We start from the raw sequence: 23,716 nt of genomic DNA on the forward strand, positions 1-23,716 counted from the left end.
ACACGCTACTCAAATAGCAGAAGGATAGCATATAAATAGTGTATGTATACCATATAAACTGTATATGTTAAGAAAAAGGATGGGTGTGACAGTGGGAAGAGGTGTGCGTTTGTTTTTAAGTACCTGAGGGGGGAGTGGTGGGTGGTAGTAACCTCCGTACTATAACAAGAAACAAAATACAACAAAAGGGTAAGAGGGAGAGGAAAGAAGAGGTGAGCAGAAAAAGAGAATGAGATGGAGGAAAATATAAGGAGAGAAAGCACAGGAATAAAGAAAAACAGAACCAAAAGGAACGCAGAAAGAAACAGAAAGAAAGAGTGAGAAGTGAGATGGTCCACCAATGTTTTCAACAAATGCTAATATTGGCCTTTTGGTAAGAGCCCACAGAAGCCTCTGATCCAGATCTATTCATAGTGATCGATGATCTAGGTGTGATCAGCTGAGTAACAGCAGTGTTGTGGTGGTGAAGTTGTATTGTGATGGTGATGTGTACCTGTTGTGGGGCCCCAGGGGCAGGCTGGGAGCTTGGAGCCCCAGGGGCAACAGTGGTATGCTGAGCAGCAGGAACCACCTGACAAACAGGACAGAGGGAGAAGCAGAGAGAATGAGATCGAAACTTAGAATGGGACTTTATGATTCATGCAGAGACAAGAGTTGGGTACTGTTACTGTGAGCACATATTAAATGCATTGTGTGTGCCACATTAATGACTCACCATGGTCTGCTGCGGCTGACGTGATAGGTCTGTTTGGACAGGGGGAGGGGCCTGTGGTTGAGGCTGCTGACTGGGAAGAGAGGTGTATGACATCACCGGCTGAACCGGGTGGGTCTCATGAAGGACGGAGGAACCCTGAGAACTATCTGTCATTTGATTGGCTGAAAGAGGGAGGGGTAGAGAATGGGGAGATGGTTTATCAATAGATAGTTCATAAACACTAGATTAAGACTATAATGTAGGTCAATAATACAGAGCCCTGAGAGCAAAAGGGCAGAAGGTACAGACCAGTCTCCGTCTGCTGTGGGTACTGGTCCACCTCTGGCCTCTCTGATTCTGTCTGGACTGGAACCTGGACTGGAACCTGGGACGATACTGGGACTGGGACAGAGACTGGGAGCTGCCCTGTAGACTGGGGTATATAGGGAACCCCCTGTGGCCCCAGCTGTGCTGTCTGAGGGGGGATGTAGGGGGCCATGGGCTGGGTTGGTTGCTGGGTGGGCTGTGGGGGGATGTAGGGGGCAGCCTGTTGGCCTGGCTGGGGGGCTGCCTGAGGGACGGGCTGGGCTGGTTGGGGGGCCTCTGTGCCGGGCTGGAGCCCTGGTTGAGGTTGGCCCTGCTGCTGCTGCTGCAGTAGTAGTTGTTGTTGTTGCTGGCCCTGCTCCTCCTCCAGCCTCCTCTTCTCCTGTTCCTCTCTCACCTTCAATTTAATCCCATCTAGTTTAGCTTAGTTTAATTCATGATTGCAATACCATACATCACATTTATCCAGGATTCAAGCCAAAGATTCCATTGAGCCGGTACAGACCTGTTGCCTCTGCTCTCGCTTCCTGCTGATGAGGGAAACTCTGTCCTTGATGGCCTTAGCCATGGTCTTATGGTCCCCTTCACACACGTAGCCAGACTCCACCTGACAAAGAAAAACACACACACACACACACACACACAATAGGGCAGTGTTAGGACTTGACTCACATTTAATGTCATTTAGTCTAGATGATGTTTGTAAGTCAAGGATTCCTACTAAATAATCAGGAAGAATAAAGATTGTGTCTCAAATGACAGCCTATTTGGGACACAGTCAATCTCTCTCTGAAGTGGACATTGTGTTGCCACCCACCATCTCCTGGGCCACATCCTCAGGGACGTCCTTGCTGAGGTCGAAGGAGAACTCAATGGCCTCGTTGTCCTTGTATTTCCCCTTCAGCTTCTTGACATCCTCTATCCTCAGCCAAAGCTTGATGGCCTCCATTTCCCCGTCGTCCTCTTCGGCCAGCTCAACACGCACCCCTGTCTCCTCCTGGAAGAAGGCATGGTTCAGCAGGTCCTTTATCGAGTACCTGGGAGAACAGAATACGGAGAGAGGATGAGTCAAATCAACAGACATCTTTAACACACTGAAACGGGTCATACATTTGAGAAGGTCCTGAGTGGTTGAGTATGAATACTCTCCCTGTATCTGTGTCTCATTAGTGGTTGAGTTTGAATACTCTCCCTGTATCTGTGTCTCATTAGTGGTTGAGTATGAATACTCTCCCTGTATCTGTGTCTCATTAGTGGTTGAGTATGAATACTCTCCCTGTATCTGTGTCTCATTAGTGGTTGAGTATGAATACTCCCCCTGTATCTGTGCCTCATTAGTGGTTGAGTTTGAATACTCTCCCTGTATCTGTGTCTCATTAGTGGTTGAGTTTGAATACTCTCTCTGTATCTGTGTCTCATTAGTGGTTGAGTATGAATACTCTTCCTGTATCTGTGTCCCATTAGTGGTTGAGTATGAATACTCTCCCTGTATCCGTGCCTCATTAGTGGTTGAGTATGAATACTCTCCCTGTATCTGTGTCTCATTAGTGGTTGAGTATGAATACTCTCCCTGTATCTGTGTCTCATTAGTGGTTGAGTATGAATACTCTCTCTGTATCTGTGTCTCATTAGTGGTTGAGTATGAATACTCTCTCTGTATCTGTGTCTCATTAGTGGTTGAGTATGAATACTCTCTCTGTATCTGTGTCTCATTAGTGGTTATGAAGCTCAAATCACACTGGATAAGAGTGTCTGCCAAATGATCAAAATGAGAATGTGAGCTGACCTCTCGTCCTTGTTTTGTCGGATGCATCCCTCGATGATCTCCTTCACCTCGGGGATCGCCACCTTGTCGAAGCTGGCCGGCTTCACCCCCTATAAGACACAGACCTCCCAGTCACAACCCACACATTGTCAACACACTGTTTCCGTGATTCTAACTTCCGGGTCTATCCAGGGTTGCAGATAGAAATGTCTTGTACAGAGCTGAAATTATGACATATTTTACATGACGGAAGTATGTCTGTTCTATGTAATATATTTCTATCTGCGCCTTCTGTGGCGTTCCTCTGTCGCCTCATATCAGAGAACAGTGTATAACACTGTATTGGACTGCAGTGCACGCTATATGTTCAAACTCGTGTAATTGTAATGTGATCTACTTGAGTGTTCCTTGTGGGAAAACAAAGTTGTTCAGGGGAAAAAGAGCCAAATAGTAATGGAGTCTTTTTACAGGCACAAACTCAGTGATGGTTCGTTGGACAAAGTGTATGAGGAAAATGAATGGCATTTTTGTAGGGGTTTTGGATAAACACAGAAAATAAGGTCTGTGGTAAACACAGGTTTAGGAGATATTATACATTCTGTTCTATGAGATAATCATCATCATCAGCAAACATCACGTTTAGTGAACAAAGGCTTCATAATTCATAAAGGTCATGTTAACTGACTAACCTCAGAACAAAACGTAAAAGATCTCCTAAGCCTGTGCTAACCTCAGACCTTAGGAATGGCATTCCCATAGGGATGTCTGAACAAACCAGAGGTAACGTATTTCCAGGTTATACGACTACAAGCTGGCGAGCTCCATAGTCACCAGGTACAGCAGTCTTGTCTCAGAGCAAGGTTCAGCAGCAACCCACTGTGTCCAGGGCCTGTGCTGCTGAGGACCACTAACCTAGAAATCTACATGTGAACTCTGGAGTTATGGTGACACTCCCACTCTTTGAAGATTAGGGCCTGGTGCTGTTGTTGCTGGGAGTTGGGGAGAAGAATGGTGGGGGAGAGCATGGATTCCAGAAAACAGGGTTGATGAGGGGAGAGGAAGGAGAAGTGAAGTGAAGGAGGTAAAGAGTGAGAAGGAGGAATGGAGGAGGGAGCAGAGGGTGTATGTGTGACGGTGTCAAGTGATGGATAGGTCTACAGAGACAGCAGCAGACTATCATATATGATATCTGAAGCTCTGATAGTCATAAGGTTGCACACTTCTGATGGTCTCAATGCGATAAGTCTGTGGCGTATATACTGATTCCGGGAATGCATGTTACTTATCTAGAGAGTTTAACAAATGTTTAGCTAAGGTAAAAAGTAACCTGTGTCATGTGGCGCTCACGGAAGAAACAGGCACGTGCGAGAAGGTATACCTACTAACTCCCAATGTAGTTGTTGATCAACCGTGCTCACTGACACTGGCAGCCGACATTCGATTCCTAGAATGGCAATGCTGATTGGTGAGAAAATAGGCTCACCTTCAAGGCCCATTTCTAACCATAAATCATGAAGTATCTATGCTAAGGTGTGTGTTTTCTTCCTTTGGATCCAAGTCGAGGCCCAGTTACACCCAACACAAATGACAGACTCAACACGCCTCGAGACAGAACGAGAAAAAGCGCAAAGATGAATGAAGGAGGTGGGAAAAGAGGCAACGGAGAGAGAGGAAGAAAGCTCGCAGGGAAGACAGAAAGAGTGGGGAGAAAAAGACAAGTGGCAAAGAATGGCTAATGATGCAAATTAAAAAGAAATTAGCTCAAGGGACAGCCAAGCAGTGAGGGAGAAGGGGCAGATAAAGAGGGAACTGGAAAGAGGAGGAGAGCGGGTGGCAGAGCGAGGACAACAGGCAATTGGGGTTGAGGCAGCGGAGACTTACGCTGGTGACTCTGCGGTAGATCTGTGCAGCGTTCTGGCACTCGGAGTATGGGTACTCTGAGGTGGCCATCTCCAGCATGCACATCCCAAAGGCATACACATCCACTGACTCGTCGTACTTCTCCTCATACATCTCAGGCGCCATGAACTCAGGGGTACCTTAAATCAAATACAACCATTCAGAACTCTGTGTCTCTCTGTGTGTTCGTCTCCATCTCCGAGTGTCACACCCCAAACGCCCCTCTTCTCCTCTAACCAAGAGGAGGAAGAATGACCGGTACACCGCTGCCTCCAGGTGAGCAGAAGCTGCGAAGGAGAGTAGAGAAAGAGACAGAGGAAGGAGAGAACAAAAAAGGGGGGGGGGCCGGGTTCAGTTAGACTGTAGAGAAAGAGGCACAAGTTTCTCTGTGTAAGACCTGGTTATCTGTGGGGTGACACCTTGTATAGGGAGTCTACAGAAGATGGCTGGTGTACAGAAAACACTGTAGGGGGGGCCAAACTGGTGTTAGACACACACTTTGTCAGTTTAACTACTGACAAGCTCTAGAATGGCCCGGTTTACCAATCAGAACCTGGTTAGTGAGATGAACGTCAATGATCAGGGGCCTCAAAATGGCATAGAAGGGGCACAAATAGTAAAACTAGCTATGGAAATAACTTGTGTCAAGACCTTACATTTCACAACTAAACCCTCAAACATAACCTGTTTCATACAAACATACCTTTGAGTAGTCTGACTCACCTGTCCTCCTTGACCTGGGGAGTAAGGTGTTATGGTGATGGCCGAGAGAAGCAGATCCCATAGCTAGTTAGTGAAACAGTGCATTTCTGGACACCAGCCTTATTCAAATAGCAGATACTCTGCTCTCAATCTTCTAATGGTCTTACACAGAAAAACTCTAATGGTTATTTGAAATGATTCGTTTTTTGTAAGGTGTGTGTCACAGTGCACTCGCACACTTACCAGGCCATTACAATACTCACTGACCAGCAGTACCCTACTTATTCCTTTACTGCAGAACGGAGCACAGCTGAGGCTACAGCCTACAGTCTCAAAACATACCCGAGAGTGTGAAAGAACAACAACAAAAAGGCTGATAAAGGAGAAGAGGAAAGTGGGAAGGGGGGGCTTTCCAGACAGAAAAAGAAGCAGACATTATTCTCTGTGCTCCTGACATTTTTTAAAGGACAGAGACAAACACAGACAAAAACCTGTAGGGCCAAACCCTTCAAAAAACAGAAACGGCAAACGTTATTGGCATCACTGGCAAACAGACCACATATTTCCAAACCACAGAGCAAAGACCAGTCTGAGACAGAACACCTAACCAGAGGCCATACCTGTAACCCTGGCCTGGCTAGCCTGACAGTTAAGGCATGACAAGTGGATTGAGATTCATATTTCACAGAAATTGGCACTACTTACTCTCAGTAGGAGCCTGAAAGTGAACTTTCACTTTGTGGAAGAAAAAGAGAATCAAATCAATTCTGTCACGAGTAATCAGCCCTGGTGGACTCGCTGACATAACACAGTGTGTGTAAAGAGAGGGTTAGTGGGTCTCCCCATGGCCTGGCCTCCACTTGAGCTGTGGTTTGAAAAGAGAGCTGAAACATTGTGGTCTGCTTTCCAACCACATTGTCAGTAAAAAAAAAAGAGAATAAATAAAATAATAATCTAACCATTCACAACCTCAATGTTAACTACAGCATAATGACCTTACACAGGACATCCCCATTGGAGTTTAGTGAGGAAGAAAGCAGAGCACAGTAAAAGGTAGCTGGTGATGTTGGGGTCTTACCTATGACACTCTTGGCAAAAGAGGACCTCTTGAGTGTTGCTAATCCCAGGTCTCCTATCTTGACGGAGCCTGTGGGCCCCGTAATGAAGATGTTGTCACACTTCAGGTCCCTGTGGATGATAGGCGGGGCCCTGGTGTGGAGGAAGTGAAGGCCCTTCAGGATCTGCCTACACCAGCTCCTCAGAACTTTGATCTTCATGACCTTGAAGCGCTTCAGATACCTACAGAACGGACATAGGAGTAAAGATGAACATCACACAACCATCCTCATCACATTTCACTGATTTGGGTAACTAGGACCAACAATTTAATCATGATGATAGACTGGTGTTGATGTCTGTGTGTGAAAGTGAGACTCACGTTTTGAGTGTTCCAGAGGTCATGAGCTCTGTGACCAGCACAATACACTTCCTGCCTTTAACAGGGGCCTCCCAGGAATCGTAGAAGCGGACAATGTTGGGGTGCTGCAGCCCCTTCAGCATGCCCGCCTCCTCCTTGAACCGCTGGCGCTCCGACTTGGACAGCTTACGGTCCTACAGGGGGGGATCATAGGAACGTTAATGTTACATACAGGAGAGGGTCAATACAGTTGAAAAGAGTGGATTTAGCGTACATGCTTATATGACATATACTTTTTACATGCAGGAGAGTCAAATAACAATGGGAACAGTAGCCTATTACTAGTATGCCAAAGTGAAAGCAGCTAGTCTACATTTTGGCAGTTATGCCTAGTGTTGTTCTTACAATAAGAGAGTTTAGTGAGCTAAGCATTTGACAAGAGGACAAGTCTGCAAACATTTCCGTCAGTTACCCTACAATTAGAAAGTCTTTAGCATGCTTGGGACAAAATGCTTCCGCACTTGTATCTTTCAAAGCTGGCATGGAGTTGGATGAAAGTGCTTTGGAATATAAAAGAACACTAGTATGTAAACCCATCCAGGTTATCACATCAGATGAAACAGCTTTCAAACATCTCACATACAAGATCAAACAATCGTGTGCATGCCGGCTCACACCACACACATAGTCTGGGGTGTAGGGCAATTGTCAATGTTCTCTCTGGCGTGGGGCATTGACATGAGAGGAATGTGTGCAGCTTTGGCCTACTTTTCCACCAAACGAAAACAAAAGAGCCAAAGTGTGAGATGAATGTGAAGTGGATACATGTGAAAAACCTAATTTCCCCTGTCTACTAACCAACTCCCCTCAGTCTAACATCGCAAAGCACACAAAATGTCATCAGTAGGGACGGGCGTTTTTCTTGGTCAGGTGGTCAGGAAAAACAGCTAAATCTACTGAGCAGACAAGACCAGCCTACCACAAAACACACAATACAGCTTCATGCATCTATTTGAAACAAGTGATTGCTGATAAAGAGTTCAAGTCAACATACAGATTAAGCAGACTACTACTACTCCTAGTGCACTCTAATACAAACACAGAATTCAGTCTGGCAACGTTCAACAGGTGGCCAGCCTAAAGCACTGACAGAATATCAATTACAAGTCAAATACCTTCATGCATGTGTAGGCTAAAACTCTTTACTCTTTATGATAGCCAATCCCTACATTTTTGGACAAATATAAGAACCAACATTTTCTTCACTAAAAGAGCCCGCAAATAAATTGTTCTAACTAAAAAGTCACATTTTACAAAAGGCTTTTGTAAATACTAAAACGAGATTAAAAACGGCCAGAGTCGTTAGGCCAATAAGCCTCCGTCTCAGGGTTGCCACAAGTTGCCAGATATACTGCTGGACTGACCTAGATTTGCACTGAGACCAGACCACAATATAAAACCTCAGTGCAAGATCTGGCAACCCACCACCAGTCAACCAAGCCCAGAATAGAACCCCCCCCAGTCAAACCTGGCACCCTGCCAGGTTGTCCAGGAAACACTCCCCATTGTTTAAGGAGAGCAGAGGGAGAGAGAGAACTTTCTCAACAAAAGAACAATGAAACAGCACACTGCTCTGCAGTTAAAGAGGAACTGAGCTGTTCCAACTCTGGGGCTTAGGTCTGACTGATGAGAGTTGGGGGCCGTTACTAGGGAGGGAGTTTTGGCAGACAGGAGACAGAGGGATGAGGATTCTTTGGAAACAAGGCAGCGTTTGTTGTAGGGGGGAAGGGGACAGGGTTGAGGGGGTGACAGGGAACCAGAGTATATTTTAGTCAGAGGGGTGACCCTGAGCCTGGATGAGGAGGTGCTTGCTGTGCCCCCTGACCAACTGACCTAGTTTTAGTATCTGCTGGGCCCGTGGTGTGGGCCAGTGGTTCCCCTTCCAATTTCTTTGACTGTTTTCACATGCACTGAAGAAAGAGCAAACAAAACATCCACGGCAGAATTCAATAGCTTCATTCTTTACCCCCCCCCCCCCCCTGCCCTTTTTTTCCTAATCCCAAACAGACCCCTCGCCCCTACACATTAGGGCTGGGCGGTATTGATGCACAGATCGTTTTGGGTTTAACTTGACCTTCTATAACAGTATGTGAATGTTTGGTTTGTTAAATGTGATACACCATGTATCCATCCATTTATATACAGTACCAGTCAAAGGTTTGGACACCTACTTATTCAAGCGTTTTTATTTTTATTTTTTTACAATTTTCTAAAATGTAGAACAATAGTGAAGAAATCAGAACTACGAAATAACACATATGGGGGAAAAAGTGTTATTTTACATTTCAGGTTCTTCAAAGTAGCCACTCTTTGCACACACCTGGAATTCTCTCAACCAGCTTCAACTAGAATGTTTTTTCCAGCAGTCTTGAAAGAGTTCACATATATTCTGAGCACTTGTTGGCTGCTTTTCCTTTACTCTGCTGTCCAACTCATCCCAAACAAACTGAATTGGGTTGACGTCGCTCGCAACAGCAAGCAAGCGATCTAGCAACAACAGCATGCTAGCTAAATTGCCATAAATGCTTAATGCTTTTCAACCTGCACCCCAAATTAATATAGTTGGTTCAGAGTTGGTTTTGATATTTCAACCTGTGTGTTCTGATCACATCTGGTGTGGGTGGACAAAATCAAAATGCGCACGATGGCACATATTAGGCAGCATGTTAGGCCTACACATGCATATACAAACACCTGCGTACACAGCCTCTCTCTGAAAACACTATTGTTTTCATTTGTAAATGGGCACCATGCTGGCACAGAATGTTCTGGGTAATGGGTTGGGTAAATATTAAAGGTCGACCGATTAATCGGAATGGCCGATTAATTGGGACCGATTTCAAGTTTTCATAATTGTAAAAAATAAAATAAAAAATAATTTTTTCCACCTTTATTTAACTAGGCAAGTCCGTTAAGAACACATTCTTATTTTCAATGACGGCCTAGGAACAGTGGGTTAACTGCCTTGTTCAGGGGCAGAAATACAGATTTTCACCTTGTCAGCTCAGGGGATCCAATCTTGCAATCGTTCAGTTAACTAGTCCAACACGCTAATCTCATTGCACTCCACGAGGAGCCTGCCTGTTACGCGAATGCAGTAGAAGCCAAGGTAAGTTGCTAGCTAGCATTAAACTTCTCAAAAATCAATCAATCATAATCACTAGTTAACTACACATGGTTGATGATATTACTAGTTTATTTAGCATGTCCTGCGTTGCATATAATCGATGCAACGCAGGGGGATGATTTAACAAAAGCGCATTTGCGAAAAAAGCACAATCGTTGCACGACTGTACCTAACCATAAACACCAATGCCTTTCTTAAAATCAATACACAGAAGTATATATTTTTAAACCTGCCTATTAAAGCTAAAAGAGATATTAACCAGGTGAAATTGTGTTACTTCTCTTGCGTTCATTGCACGCAGAGTCAGGGTATATGGAACAGTTTGGGCAGCCTGGTTCATTGCAAACTAATTTGCCAGAATTTTACATAATTATAACATAACATTGAAGATTGTACAATGTAACAGGAATATTTACTTAGGGATGCCAACCATTAGATAAAGGCTCCGTATTACACTGAAATAATAAACGTTTTGTTTTCAAAATGTTTCCGGATTCGACCATATTAATGACCAAAGGCTCGTATTTCTGTGTGTTATGTTATAATTAAGTCTATGATTTGATAGAGCAGTCTGACTGAGCGATGGTAGGCAGCAGCAGGCTAGTAAGCATTCATTCAAACAGCACTTCCGTGCGTTTTGCCAGCAGCTCTTCTCAATGCTTCAAGCATTGAGCTGTTTATGACTTCAAGCATATCAACTCCCGAGATTAGGCTGGTGTAACCGATGTGAAATGGCTAGCTAGTTCGCGGGGTACGCACTAATAGCATTTCAAACATCACTCGCTCTGAGACTTGGAGTAGTTGTTCCCCTTGCTCTGCATGGGTAACGCTGCTTCGAGAGTGTCTGTTGTCGATGTGTTGCTGGTTCGAGCCCAGGTAGGGACGAGGAGAGGGACGGAAGCTATACTGTTACACTGGCAATACTAAGGTGCTTATAAGAACATCCAATAGTCTAAAGTATATGAAATACAAATGGTAGAGAGAGAAATAGTCCTATAAATACTATATTAACTACAACCTAAAACCTCTTACCTTGGAATATTGAAGTCTCATGTTAAAAGGAACCACCAACTTTCATTTGTTCTCATGTTCTGAGCAAGGAACTTAAACGTTAGCTTTCTTACATGGCATATATTGCACTTTTACTTTCTTCTCCAACACTTTGTTTTTGCATTATTAAACCAAATTGAACATGTTTCATTATTTGAGGCTAAATAGATTTTTATTGATGTATTATATTAAGTTAAAATAAAAAAGTGTTCATTCAGTATTGTTGTAATTGTCATTATTACAAATTTAAAAATATATATTTAAAAAAATAAAAAAAATATATATTTTGGATCTCCAATAATCGGCATCGGTGTTGAAAAATCAAAATCGGTCAACCTCTAGTAAATATGCAAAGTAGAATGTCCACCACTGCAAAATTTTAACATTACCATGGCAGCCCAGCCACTCACAGCCAAAAATCCAGAGCTGAAATTGGCCCAGTATCTCAAAGGAGTCTGGCTGCATCAGATACCTTCTCATGGCATAAATACAGTGAGACATACGAGCTGAGACAGGATGTCGAGTGGTGACAGAGAATGGTGCGTTACCACCACCAACAGCACGGATGGAGAAATTACATTTAGAATGAGAAGCTAGCCTAAAGGGGTTAGTTATCAGTATTAGGGATGTAATGATTCACCGATAAACACTTGAACTGGGGAGTGATGCGTAAGATAAAAGTACATCAGTCTGCGGGAACCCAAACCGATCCAAATAGCATGCATTGGCCAGAAAAACACTTGAACTGGGGAGTGATGCGTAAGATAAAAGTACATCAGTCTGCGGGAACCCAAACCGATCCAAATAGCATGCATTGGCCAGAAAAACAATTCAAATGTTAAGAATTGTCAGTTCACTAATGTTTTTTATTCATATTGTTTCCCCTCATATCTGTAGTGATGGAATTGTTGCGTCCTCTCCTTCAGTTCAGTAGCACATCAAACAATAAAAAGCATGTTACGACGTATTAGGGTTGGGCGGTATCCATATTGTGTCTGTGCATTCCCAGGATATACCATATTACCAGTAGTGCACACAAGGGGCGCAATTGTTTTTCCAAAAGAAGAAAAAAACAAAACAAAAAACGCCACTTACCAGAATGCTAACAATGCTAAAAAGTACTAAGGAACTCTCATAGTGGATGCTAGGAAAATGCTAACAATTCTAAAAAGTACTAAGGAACTCTCATAGTGGATGCTAGGAAAATGCTAACAATGCTAAAAAGTACTAAGGAACTCTCATAGTGGATGCTAGGAAAAATGCTAACAAGCACATGCAAACCTTTACTACTAGGACAGGCAACCCAGCGCTTAAAGTTATGCAAGTATGTAAAAACGCAGTTTGCCACACACAACACAAACATTAGATAGTTAACTTAATAGTTAAGAAACAAAGCTGGCAAACATTAGTAGTGAATTTCATACAAGTGTAACATGATCACCTGACTTAAGTTGCTCTGCAGGAGTGACTCACCTCACAAAGCTCACATTTTGCTTAGGGAGACTCTTTGTAAACAAAAACACGTGACTGGCTTAAACCTCTGTTTTGGGAAACTAGTACCAGAAAGCTTCATAATGAAAAAACTTTACAATGAAACATTTGCTAGTACACAAGCTGACTGCAGGCATCTATTTAAAAAGCACTAATATTCAAAGCCCCGAAAAAGTTACTTACTAGAATTTAAAAAATGTTAACACATACTAAGGAATCGTCATAGACAATGCTAACTAAATTCTAACGAGCGCATTGCGAACATTTTGAGTTTCTGACCTAAACTATACAAGTAAGTCAAAAACGCTACTCACAGTTTGCTGCACGCACAAAACAAGAATGTGCCAGCAAGTCTCTTTAACCAAGAGGGGAATTTCTGCTGGCGCATGTTGCTACAGTAAGTGACTCAAAGCTCTTGTCAACGTGTGCTTGTGTAAAAAAAAAACACCACGACTGGGAACTACCATAAACTACATAATAATGTGACAGATTAAATGAAGAACGCAATGTTCTTTATCTCCTAACGTATTGCATAAGTTGACTGCAGTTTTTTTTTTTTTTTAAACTAGCTACAAATATTCAACTTAAATTTAAAAAACTTCAAAGACCAACGATATTGAAAAACCATCCTGTGGTTTTTTCAAAATATCCCAGTGTACATAGTAGTGTGCGGGAGAAAGCTCGCGCCAACGGGAGGTAGGCCCATCCCTGTTCGAATAGGCTATTTGCACATTTGCATTCAGATGTCAAATAATAGGCTTTATTACTTTGACAACCAATGTCATTTTCTGGGCCATTATTACCAAATACCCTGTAGAAAATGGTGTTTTACCGGAGTGAACATAACTCACATCCAACTGCTGATTGGGGTTGTCAATCATTCAGGTTTTATTTAGATTGTTCAGGTTCACCACCAAAAATAAGAAGTAGTTTTGCTTTAAAAACTGTCAGTGTATTTGGCCATTTTAACTTGAACGGGGTAATTTAAAAGGACAGCAATATTTTTTTGTGAACTGCGCATTGTCACATTTATTGGTCAGAGCGGAAGAAGCTCTCCACGGTTTATACGGTTCGCTTTTGATACGGTAAAATCCAAAACTGTATTATATGAATTGGCTAAATGCCATGTTAATGTCTAAATATAAATATTGACATAATACATTTGAGGTAGTACTATCTGCAAAATGAGAAGTTAATCAGTAGGCGATTGTGATTTCAAATAAAAACGGGAGACAAAAAAGCATAAAACATCTTAATTGTTTACCTTAAAGCTGCACTATGCAACTTTTTGGGCAACCCAACCAACTTCACATATAAATCTCAGTTATAGATCTGTGATTCTCATTGAAAGCAGTATATCTGTTCTATGAGTGCTATTCAGATCCTTCCTGTTCTTAAGTTATATTTTTGTGTCTTTCACCTTCGGTTTTGTACACCAACTTCAAACAGCTGAAAATACTATATTCTTGGTTATTGAAAATATATTTCACAGTGGTTTAGAATGTACAATTTCTCTCTACACTAACAGGCTGACAACACTCACGTGTGCGAGCATTCCAAAATAAATGTTGAAATCTGTTATTCAATTATTGCACCCACACTGCTCACGCACGCCAACGAGCGTCTGCGTGGCCAAGGGCTACAATAGAAAATCAGTTCTATTTCTGACGCAGATCGCGCTGCAAGTCCTCCTTCTCCCATCTCCTCATTGGTTTATACAAGCAGGTACCCACATGCCATCTCATCATTGGTTATACCCACGTGGGTGACTGAAAGACGAACGAGGTCAGTGGCGGTAATGCACCTAATTTATGAAAGTTGCCAATCGCAATATAAAGTCAAGAGAAGAGAAGGCCTAGAAGGACGAGAGATGACTAGAAACGATTCAGTTGACCGTTTTATGTGTGGATTAATTGGCGGCGTAGAGGACCTTGTGCAACTCAATGTTTCTATCCCTGGACAAATTAGCTAGCAACAGCAAGCTAGCCAAATAGGACAAATTAGCTAGCAAGTGCAAGCTAACTAGCCATAAATGTTTAATGCTTTTCGACCTGTCCCCAAATTAATATAAATTGGTAGAGAGTTTGTTTTGATATTTTAACCTGCGGGTCGTGATCACGTTTGGTGTGGGGGGACAAAATAAATTGACGCACAATGGCGCACCCGCGCAGCCGGTTTGGGTTCCATGTAAACAATGCTTGTTTTGTGACAAACTGAAATTGGGCGAACTATTTGTGACGGAGTGATTTCTGCACATTGCACCTTTAAGGAAAATGTTCCCTTACCTAAGGGAATTGTTTAAAGGTGTTGCATAGAACCCCTCAAACAGTTCTTTAGGTGAGGGCATAATTTAAGGGTTTTACGGTAGTTTGAAGGCCTGTATGGCAGAAAGAGTCTCGGGTTACAATAGAAATGACTTGATTCACTGGCTGAACATGTCAAACATTTATTCAAACATTTATTCATTAGATAAAACTTTTATTTTAGTAACTTTTTCAGAACTTGTTACTACTTTTGAGCGCGTCAAGCTAACTGACTAGCTAGCTAGCTTTGTAGTCATTGAATGTGCACCTTCCATTGTTTAGCTAAGTACCTAACTAGCTGGGTGATGGATGTTTTACTTTTGAAACCAGGGCAGAGACAAAGCAACATTAGCCTCCACAAATGCTGTTAAAATTGATAAACTTCACTCGCTATATAAACTCAGCAAAAAAAGAAACCTCCCTTCACCAGGTCTTTCAAAAAAAATACAAATAGTAAAAATTCAACTTCACAGATCTTCATTGTAAAGGGTTTAAACACCGTTTCCCATGCTTGTTCAATGAACATTAATTAATGAACATCCACCTGTGGACTGGTCGTTAAAACAATAACAGCTTACAGGCGTTAGGGAATTAAGGTCACAGTTATTAAAACTTAGGACACTAAAGAGGCCTTCCACTGACTATGAAAAACACCAAAAGAAAGATGCCCAGGGCCCCTGCTCATCTGCGTGAACGTGCCTTAGACATGCTACAAGGAGGCATGAGAACTGCAGATGTGGCCAGGGCAATAAATTGCAATGTCCGTACTGTGAGACGCCAAATACGGCACTACTGGGAGACAGGACGGACAGCTGATTGTCCTCCCAGTGGCAGACCACGTGTAACATCTGCACAGGATCGGTACATCCGAACGTCACACCTGCGGGATAGGTACAGGATGGCAACAACAACTGCCCGAGTTACAACAGGAACGCACAATCCCTCCATTAGTGCTCAGACTGTTCGAAATAGGCTGATAGAGGCTGGACTGAGGGCTTGTAGGCCTGTTGTAAAGGCAGGTCCTCACCAGACATCACCGGCAACAACGTCGCCTATGGGCACAAACTCACCGTCGCTGGACCAGACAGAACTGGCAAAAAGTGCTCTTCACTGACGAGTCGCGGTTTTGTCTCACCAGGGGTGATGGTCAGATTCGCGTTTATCGTCGAAGGAATGAGTGGTACACTGAGGCCTGTACTCTGGAGCGGGATCAATTTGGAGGAGATGGTCCGTCATGGTCTGGGGCGGCAATCTCAACGCTGTACGTTACAGGGAAGACATCCTCCTCCCTCATGTGGTACCCTTCATGTAGGCTCAATCCAGACATGACCCTCCAGCATGACAATGCCACCAGCCATACTGCTCGTTCTGTGCGTGATTTCCTGCAAGACAGTAATGTCAGTGTTCTGCCATGGCCAGTGAAGAGCCCGGATCTCGTCCCAGACGTGCTCAATGGGATTCTGTTGGATCGGAGGGTGAGGGCTAGGGCCATTCCCCCAAGAAATGTCTGAGAATTTGCAGGCGCCTTGGTGTAAGAGTGGGGTAACATCTCACAGCAAGAACTGGCAACATCTCACAGCAAGAACTGGCAAATCTATTTACACGTGTTAAGTTTGCTGAAAATAAACACAGTTGACAGTGAGAGGGCTTTTCTTTTTTTGCTGAGTTTATGTACTGAATTAAGCACTTAAGGGACCTGATGGGCAACATGAACATCTTCACTTAAATTTAAGGGGGGAAGTCACCTTAAAATGTTTTATGCAACTGACAACGTTAAAGAAATTATGAGAAAAGTAGGAAAATGTTTTATCCAGCTCCCGAGCTCCTATCAGCAGCAGATATGGATTTAAAATGGAAAATGAAAGTGTTCATGCAAAAAAAATGCACCGCATCAAACCGCATTGCAATTAATTTCCCTAATCAAACCAAATCACACCAAATAATTTCAAACTAAAGTATCGTTCTTGTCTCGGAGCCAATCAGTATCTTTTATATTAGTAGTAGTAGCTAGCTAGTCAGTGTAGCCAATTTATCAAGGTGACAGAGATGGCCGCCTCGCTTCGCGTTCCTAGGAAACTATGCAGTTTTTTGTTTTTTTACGTGTTATTTCTTACATTAGTACCCCAGGTCATCTTAGGTTTCATTACATACAGTCGAGAAGAACTACTGAATATAAGATCAGCATCAACTCACCATCAGTACGACCAAGAATATGTTTTTCGCGAAGCGGATCCTGTGTTCTGCCTTACAAACAGGACAACGGAGTGGATCCAATGCAGCGACCCAAAAAAACAACTCCGAAAGAGAGGGAAACGAGGCGGTCTTCTGGTCAGACTCCGGAGATGGGCACCACTCCCTAGCATTCTTCTTGCCAATGTCCAGTCTCTTGACAACAAGGTTGATGAAATCCGAGCAAGGGTAGCATTCCAGAGGGACATCAGAGACTGTAACGTCCTTTGCTTCACTGAAACATGGCTCACTGGAGAGACTCTATCCGAAGCGGTGCAGCCAACGGGTTTCTCCACGCATCGCGCTGACAGAAACAAACATCTTTCTGGTAAGAAGAGGGGCGGGGGCGTATGCCTCATGGCCAACGTGACATGGTGTGATGAAAGAAACATACAGGAACTCAAATCCTTCTGTTCACCTGATTTAGAATTCCTCACAATCAAATGTAGACCGCATTATCTACCAAGAGAATTCTCTTCGATTATAATCACAGCCGTATATATCCCCCCCCAAGCAGACACATCGATGGCTCTGAACGAACTTTATTTAACGCTCTGCAAACTGGAAACGATTTATCCGGAGGCTGCATTCATTGTAGCTGGGGATTTTAACAAGGCTAATCTGAAAACAAGACTCCCTAAATTTTATCAGCATATCGATTGCGCAACCAGGGGTGGAAAGACCTTGGATCATTGTTACTCTAACTTCCGCGACGCATATAAGGCCCTGCCCCGCCCCCCTTTCGGAAAAGCTGACCACGACTCCATTTTGTTGATCCCTGCCTACAGACAGAAACTAAAACAAGAGGCTCCCACGCTGAGGTCTGTCCAACGCTGGTCCGACCAAGCTGACTCCACACTCCACACTCCACACCCTGGGTCTCGACCCCGCCCTGTGCAACTGGGTACTGGACTTCCTGACGGGCCGCCCCCAGGTGGTGAGGGTAGGCAACAACATCTCCTCCCCGCTGATCCTCAACACTGGGGCCCCACAAGGGTGCGTTCTGAGCCCTCTCCTGTACTCCCTGTTCACCCACGACTGCGTGGCCACGCACGCCTCCAACTCAATCATCAAGTTTGCGGACGACACAACAGTGGTAGGCTTGATTACCAACAACGACGAGACGGCCTACAGGGAGGAGGTGAGGGCCCTCGGAGTGTGGTGTCAGGAAAATAACCTCACACTCAAAGTCAACAAAACTAAGGAGATGATTGTGGACTTCAGAAAACAGCAGAGGGAACACCCCCCTATCCACGTCGATGGAACAGTAGTGGAGAGGGTAGCAAGTTTTAAGTTCCTCGGCATACACATCACAGACAAACTGAATTGGTCCACTCACACAGACAGCATCGTGAAGAAGGCGCAGCAGCGCCTCTTCAACCTCAGGAGGCTGAAGAAATTTGGCTTGTCACCAAAAGCACTCACTAACTTCTACAGATGCACAATCGAGAGCATCCTGGCGGGCTGTATCACCGCCTGGTATGGCAACTGCACCGCCCTCAACCGTAAGGCTCTCCAGAGGGTAGTGAGGTCTGCACAACGCATCACCGGGGGCAAACTACCTGCCCTCCAGGACACCTACACCACCCGATGTCACAGGAAGGCCATAAAGATCATCAAGGACATCAACCACCCGAGCCACTGCCTGTTCACCCCGCTATCATCCAGAAGGCGAGGTCAGTACAGGTGCATCAAAGCTGGGACCGAGAGACTGAAAAACAGCTTCTATCTCAAGGCCATCAGACTGTTAAACAGCCACCACTAACACTGAGTGGCTGCTGCCAACACACTGACTCAACTCCAGCCACTTTAATAATTGGAATTGATGGGAAATGATGTAAATATATCACTAGCCACTTTAAACGATGCTACCTTATATAATGTTACTTACCCTACATTATTCATCTCATATGCATACGTATATACTGTACTCTATATCATCGACTGTATCCTTATGTAATACATGTATCACTAGCCACTTTAAACTATGCCACTTTGTTTACATACTCATCTCATTTGTACATACTGTACTCGATACCATCTACTGTATCTTGCCTATGTTGCTCTGTACCATCACTCATTCATATATCCTTATGTACATATTCTTTATCCCCTTACACTGTGTACAAGACAGTAGTTTTGGAATTGTTAGTTAGATTACTTGTTATTACTGCATTGTCGGAACTAGAAGCACAAGCATTTCGCTACACTCGCATTAACATCTGCTAACCAGGTGTATGTGACAAATAAAATTTGATTTGATTGATTTGATTTGATGGTTGCTTGGTTGTAATGATTTTTGGCATTAACATTGTATTAAAAAAATTATCAAAACGAAATTAATCCTGCACAAACAGATAGGCTAGCCAAACATCCCAACTTCAACCACTACAATACTAACATAATGCCCTGGACCAGAGCACGGGCACCGACTGACACCCTGGAACTTATCCCAAGTTCAGGTTGCATGCGCACATAGCATCTGAGACCAAAAACACCATCTGATTCCAAAATTGTTAGACGCACGCGCTTTGAGATTCGCAGACCAGGGGGCCTCAGCCTGCATAATCTGCAGATGGATGCATCTCTGTCAATCACAGCACAGCCTACTGACTGTAGCTAAGGTGACCCATAAACGCAGGTTATAGCGGTCACCACCAGGGGAGATGGCCAAGACCACCACAACATTAACACATGTGCAATGGCTCCCTTCCAGCCCTACTTTCCTCCTTTCTTCTGCTAATTTCCTTCTAAAACTAGCAGGTGAAAATATATGACCACCTTCTCTCACAACAGTGGCGGTGAAGAAAGAGAGAAAATGCAAGGAAGCTAGTGGAGACTTGACACAGCCAACATCCTTCAAATGTCATTTGAAAGGTGTGCCAGCCAAAAGGAAGGGACCTATAAAATACAGGAATAAAGCAGTAATAAATCCCTGGGTGGCAGGCAACAGCAGTAATGAATGACTAGACTGCAGTCATGAGTCACAGCAGCAGCTCTCAGTGTGTCTCAGACTGGGAATGAGTCAGCTCAATAAATAGCAATGTTGCCACTGCTGTATTTCAAGCCGATTCCCTAGCATGGATAAGAAATAGCCTTTTTTACTTCTTAACGAGGGGAGATTCCTGGCACAACAGGCAGCACTGGGCTGTCAAATGGCCCAGGTGCTTGTGAGGCCGCTTTCACACAGAGCATTATGGATCCACTCTAAAGCCAGTCAAGCCCAGGCTTCCATGGAAGAGCACACACTGCTACCAGGCAAAGGCTGTCATAAATAACCTATGTAGTCTATAAATAGAGCAAGGAAAAATAGAAGGGTCTGTGCCCACTCTGAGGCCTGTCTCTGTCAGATCTCTGCTCTGAGGATGACATTGGGGGAAAATACACTTAAAAGGGAAGCAGTTTCACTGGTCTGACTCAGGCCATACTGGCAACAGAGGCAGGGCACCTATTTTCCATCGATAAGACCGTTACACGTTTAATCAATTAGCCCACACATAGATTTGGTGATACATTGATTGCATACTTGGCTGATGTTGTTTGGCTACAATTCATCAACTGTTACTTCCAATTGTGGTGTCCTCTATACATTTTACATGCATGTGTGGAGCTCATGGCCACAGGGCATGACAGTAGAGGTCAGTGGTTCAGCATATACAGAGACGAGCAGTCGGCCAGGCTGAACTATAGCTGGACTAACAAAATGACTAGCCGAGTTCCGCAGGTCAGTGGAGGCTGGTAGAAAACTCACACATACACGTTAACCCCATAACATATGTGGGTTAGTGAGTGCATGCATGCGGGTGTGTGCCCAGCGTCGTGCGGGTTAGGACGTCATTGTAACTAAGAATTTGTTCTCAACTGACTGTGTAACTGTGTGTAGCAACTAGCGAGATTGTATGTGTGGAGAGCTGGTGTACGGCAGTAGGCTATATGGGGGGGGGGGGGGGCAAAGTACCATAGTGCCTTAATGGTACTGACACACGTGAGGTTGGCCAATGAATGACTGCTTTTGCTTGTCAAGGCCCAGGAGCAAAGCTAATGATTGACACTGAAGATGTTTTGCTGACATATGGAGAAAAAAATATTCCCAGGTGTAAATTGACTAGAAAATGTATTGAATGAAGCACAAGCCAGCTACCCAGCTAGGAGAGGCTGAGCTCAGAGCAACAGTACAAGCCAGCTAACCAGCTAGGTGAGGAGCAACAAGCTCATACAGATCTGCTTATCCTCCTGATCACATTAGATTGAGCGTTTTCTTTGGTTCACACAAAACATAAAAGAGCTACAGCAAAGCTTCAGTCTTCCCCTCTTTATCCATTAGATTAAGATTTAAAAAACAAGGACTGTCTTTGTACAGAGAAGCCTCTAGAAATCTCTAGTCTAAATCAGATCACACTAACAGAGTTAGCCAGAAATCCTGCTTGTAAGAACCTCGGAAATGGCTAATCTCGTTAAAACAACATTGCGGGTTGGAAAATAACCATTAAATTCTGGCACAGAATGGTTTCCTAATTCCACAGTGGTCAGCTTTCTAATACAATAGCTGGCATCTAACGAGTGTTCTGGCACAAAATGGCTACTTTGTGTGTCACTGGCCGCAATGGAATAAACACATTGGTTTTGCCATGTGAAAAGATGGGATGTTAAGCCTTCATTGGCCAAACCAAAATCGAATATAGTCATCCAATGAAAGATGACCCCTCCATAACATTTTAAACCCATATATGGGTTAACAGCTATGGATGCAAAAGTCTATGGGAGGGGTCACTCATCTCCACATAGTGATTGACTGAAGGGAATTTCAGAGGATCATATTACTGGCCATCGAACCCATATGGTCCAGAATGGCAGCACAGTTGCTCCAACATAGCTCTGGAATGCCATTGAAGAGCAGTCAGGAGGAGTGACAAGGAGAGGCCACTAGAATTCTATGGGGAACATAGCCTGACCAGCTGGCATCGTGGCAGTCCCTAGATTATACCAGCTCTGAGCCAGGCTGGCAACCTTCTGCACCAGGCCTTCTGAAGGATGCCTGCCTCACAGTTCTCCTGCTCAGCTTTCTATGCTGGGGCTCAGCCAAATGAGGACGGGAGGGGGGGGATGACATGCTTCATTGAGGCCGGGTGAGAGAGGAGTCTCTTAAATGTATTCGTCTCTTCCTCCCCCCTCCTGTGCGGTGACCTACTTATTGTTCAAACATGCCTGCAATGTGAGATCCGAATGAGACAGAGGGTGTGTGCGCATGGGTGGGTGGAAGATTCAACGTTTTTACCAGACCAGTATGGACATATGGCTTCCAGATTGAAAGTATCAAGGGGCCATTCCATTAACATTTTGTTTGTTGTTTTAACACTAAAACAAGATTTAGGAGCTTTATGTGGGGAAACTTGTCAAATGTGTTGTGGCTGGAGTTGTGCTGTTGCATTCAAATGCTTCCAGCTTCATCTCACACTTCCGTAGAGCAAGCAATAGCAAGTCCGATTAACATATGTGCTGATGAACACAGATCAACAGGCTCTTCCCACTAAGACAGGTTCCTGCGTCTGATTAATATCCTAAACAACCTACAGATACATCAGGGAACGCATTTCAACCTGATCACTTTCATAACTAGGGTTGTCACGGTACCAGTATCGCGATACTTAGAGGTATTATGGCAAGGTAACAAAACATGAAGCAGACTGAATTTCCGGAGGAAAACAGCCCTAATGTTGGAAACTAGCAGCCTTATGTTGTCACCCAGAATCACATTTATTAATTTATATTTTACATCCAGTAGGTTCAGTCTGCTTTGCATATTCCTTTTTGCCAATGAAAATCAAGTTTCGTAGTATCGGGATACTGGTATCCAGACAACCCTAGACATAAATTGTACACAATGTACATAGACTACAATAACAGTTGGGCACAATTTTTTGCCTTGGCTTTTTTATCAGCATTACACTGTTGTGTGTGTGTGTGTGTGGTGTACAATAGTTAAATCCACAAGAATTGTGCTGTCAGTCAAATACTAAAACGCACTGTCCCTTTCATGTCTGTCTGACCACACATGCTTAAGATACAGACAACAGAGAAATCAATACACATGGAGCAGCAACAACTTTGCTTCAATACCCAAGGTACTGTGGCCCAGCCAGATCAGATAGGCCTCAAGAGACTCTTGGCACTAACATGCAGTAAAACAATAAGTTGAAACCTGACTGGTCCCGTGCCAGTGAAGAGCTGTGTATTTAATACTGTAATGACTTTGGTCCACAGAGACATGGGTGGACTGGGATACAGGTAGGGAGGGAGGGAGAGAAAAGCAGCACGTAGTTTTGCATGGGTCAATGGAATGTTTCGTAGACACCTTTCTTGGGATTTTACATTCAAATCATATCAAATTTTATTGGTCACATACACATGGTTAGCAGATGTTAACGCGAGTGTAGCTTAGTGCTTGTGCTTCTAGTTCTGACAATGCAGTAATATCTAACAAGTAATCTAACAAATTCACAACAACTACGTAATAGACACAAATGTAAACAAATTAATAAGAATATGTACAAAAATATATGGATGATCGATGGCCGTGCGGCATAGGCAAGATGCAGATGGTATAGTATACAGTATATACATATGAGATATGTAAACATTAAAGTGGCATTATTTA

General features: G+C 43.7%; 1 protein-coding gene across 1 annotated transcript in view; it reads right to left on the reverse strand.

Moving 5' to 3' along the window:
- Positions 1-23,716, reverse strand: part of LOC139373182 (serine/threonine-protein kinase WNK1-like) — a 64,087-nt gene that overhangs the window by 13,411 nt on the left and 26,960 nt on the right. Inside the window, exons 3-12 of the mRNA XM_071113359.1 lie at positions 6,823-6,995; positions 6,463-6,683; positions 4,665-4,822; positions 2,805-2,893; positions 1,836-2,055; positions 1,524-1,625; positions 1,004-1,415; positions 716-876; positions 494-571; positions 124-159 (exon numbers count right to left, since the gene is read on the reverse strand). Coding sequence (XP_070969460.1) covers positions 124-159; positions 494-571; positions 716-876; positions 1,004-1,415; positions 1,524-1,625; positions 1,836-2,055; positions 2,805-2,893; positions 4,665-4,822; positions 6,463-6,683; positions 6,823-6,995 — 1,650 coding nt within the window. The remainder of the gene's footprint in view (positions 1-123; positions 160-493; positions 572-715; positions 877-1,003; positions 1,416-1,523; positions 1,626-1,835; positions 2,056-2,804; positions 2,894-4,664; positions 4,823-6,462; positions 6,684-6,822; positions 6,996-23,716) is intronic.

This window comes from Oncorhynchus clarkii, chromosome 2, assembly GCF_045791955.1.
Source record: "Oncorhynchus clarkii lewisi isolate Uvic-CL-2024 chromosome 2, UVic_Ocla_1.0, whole genome shotgun sequence".
In the NCBI taxonomy this organism is placed as follows: domain Eukaryota; kingdom Metazoa; phylum Chordata; class Actinopteri; order Salmoniformes; family Salmonidae; genus Oncorhynchus; species Oncorhynchus clarkii.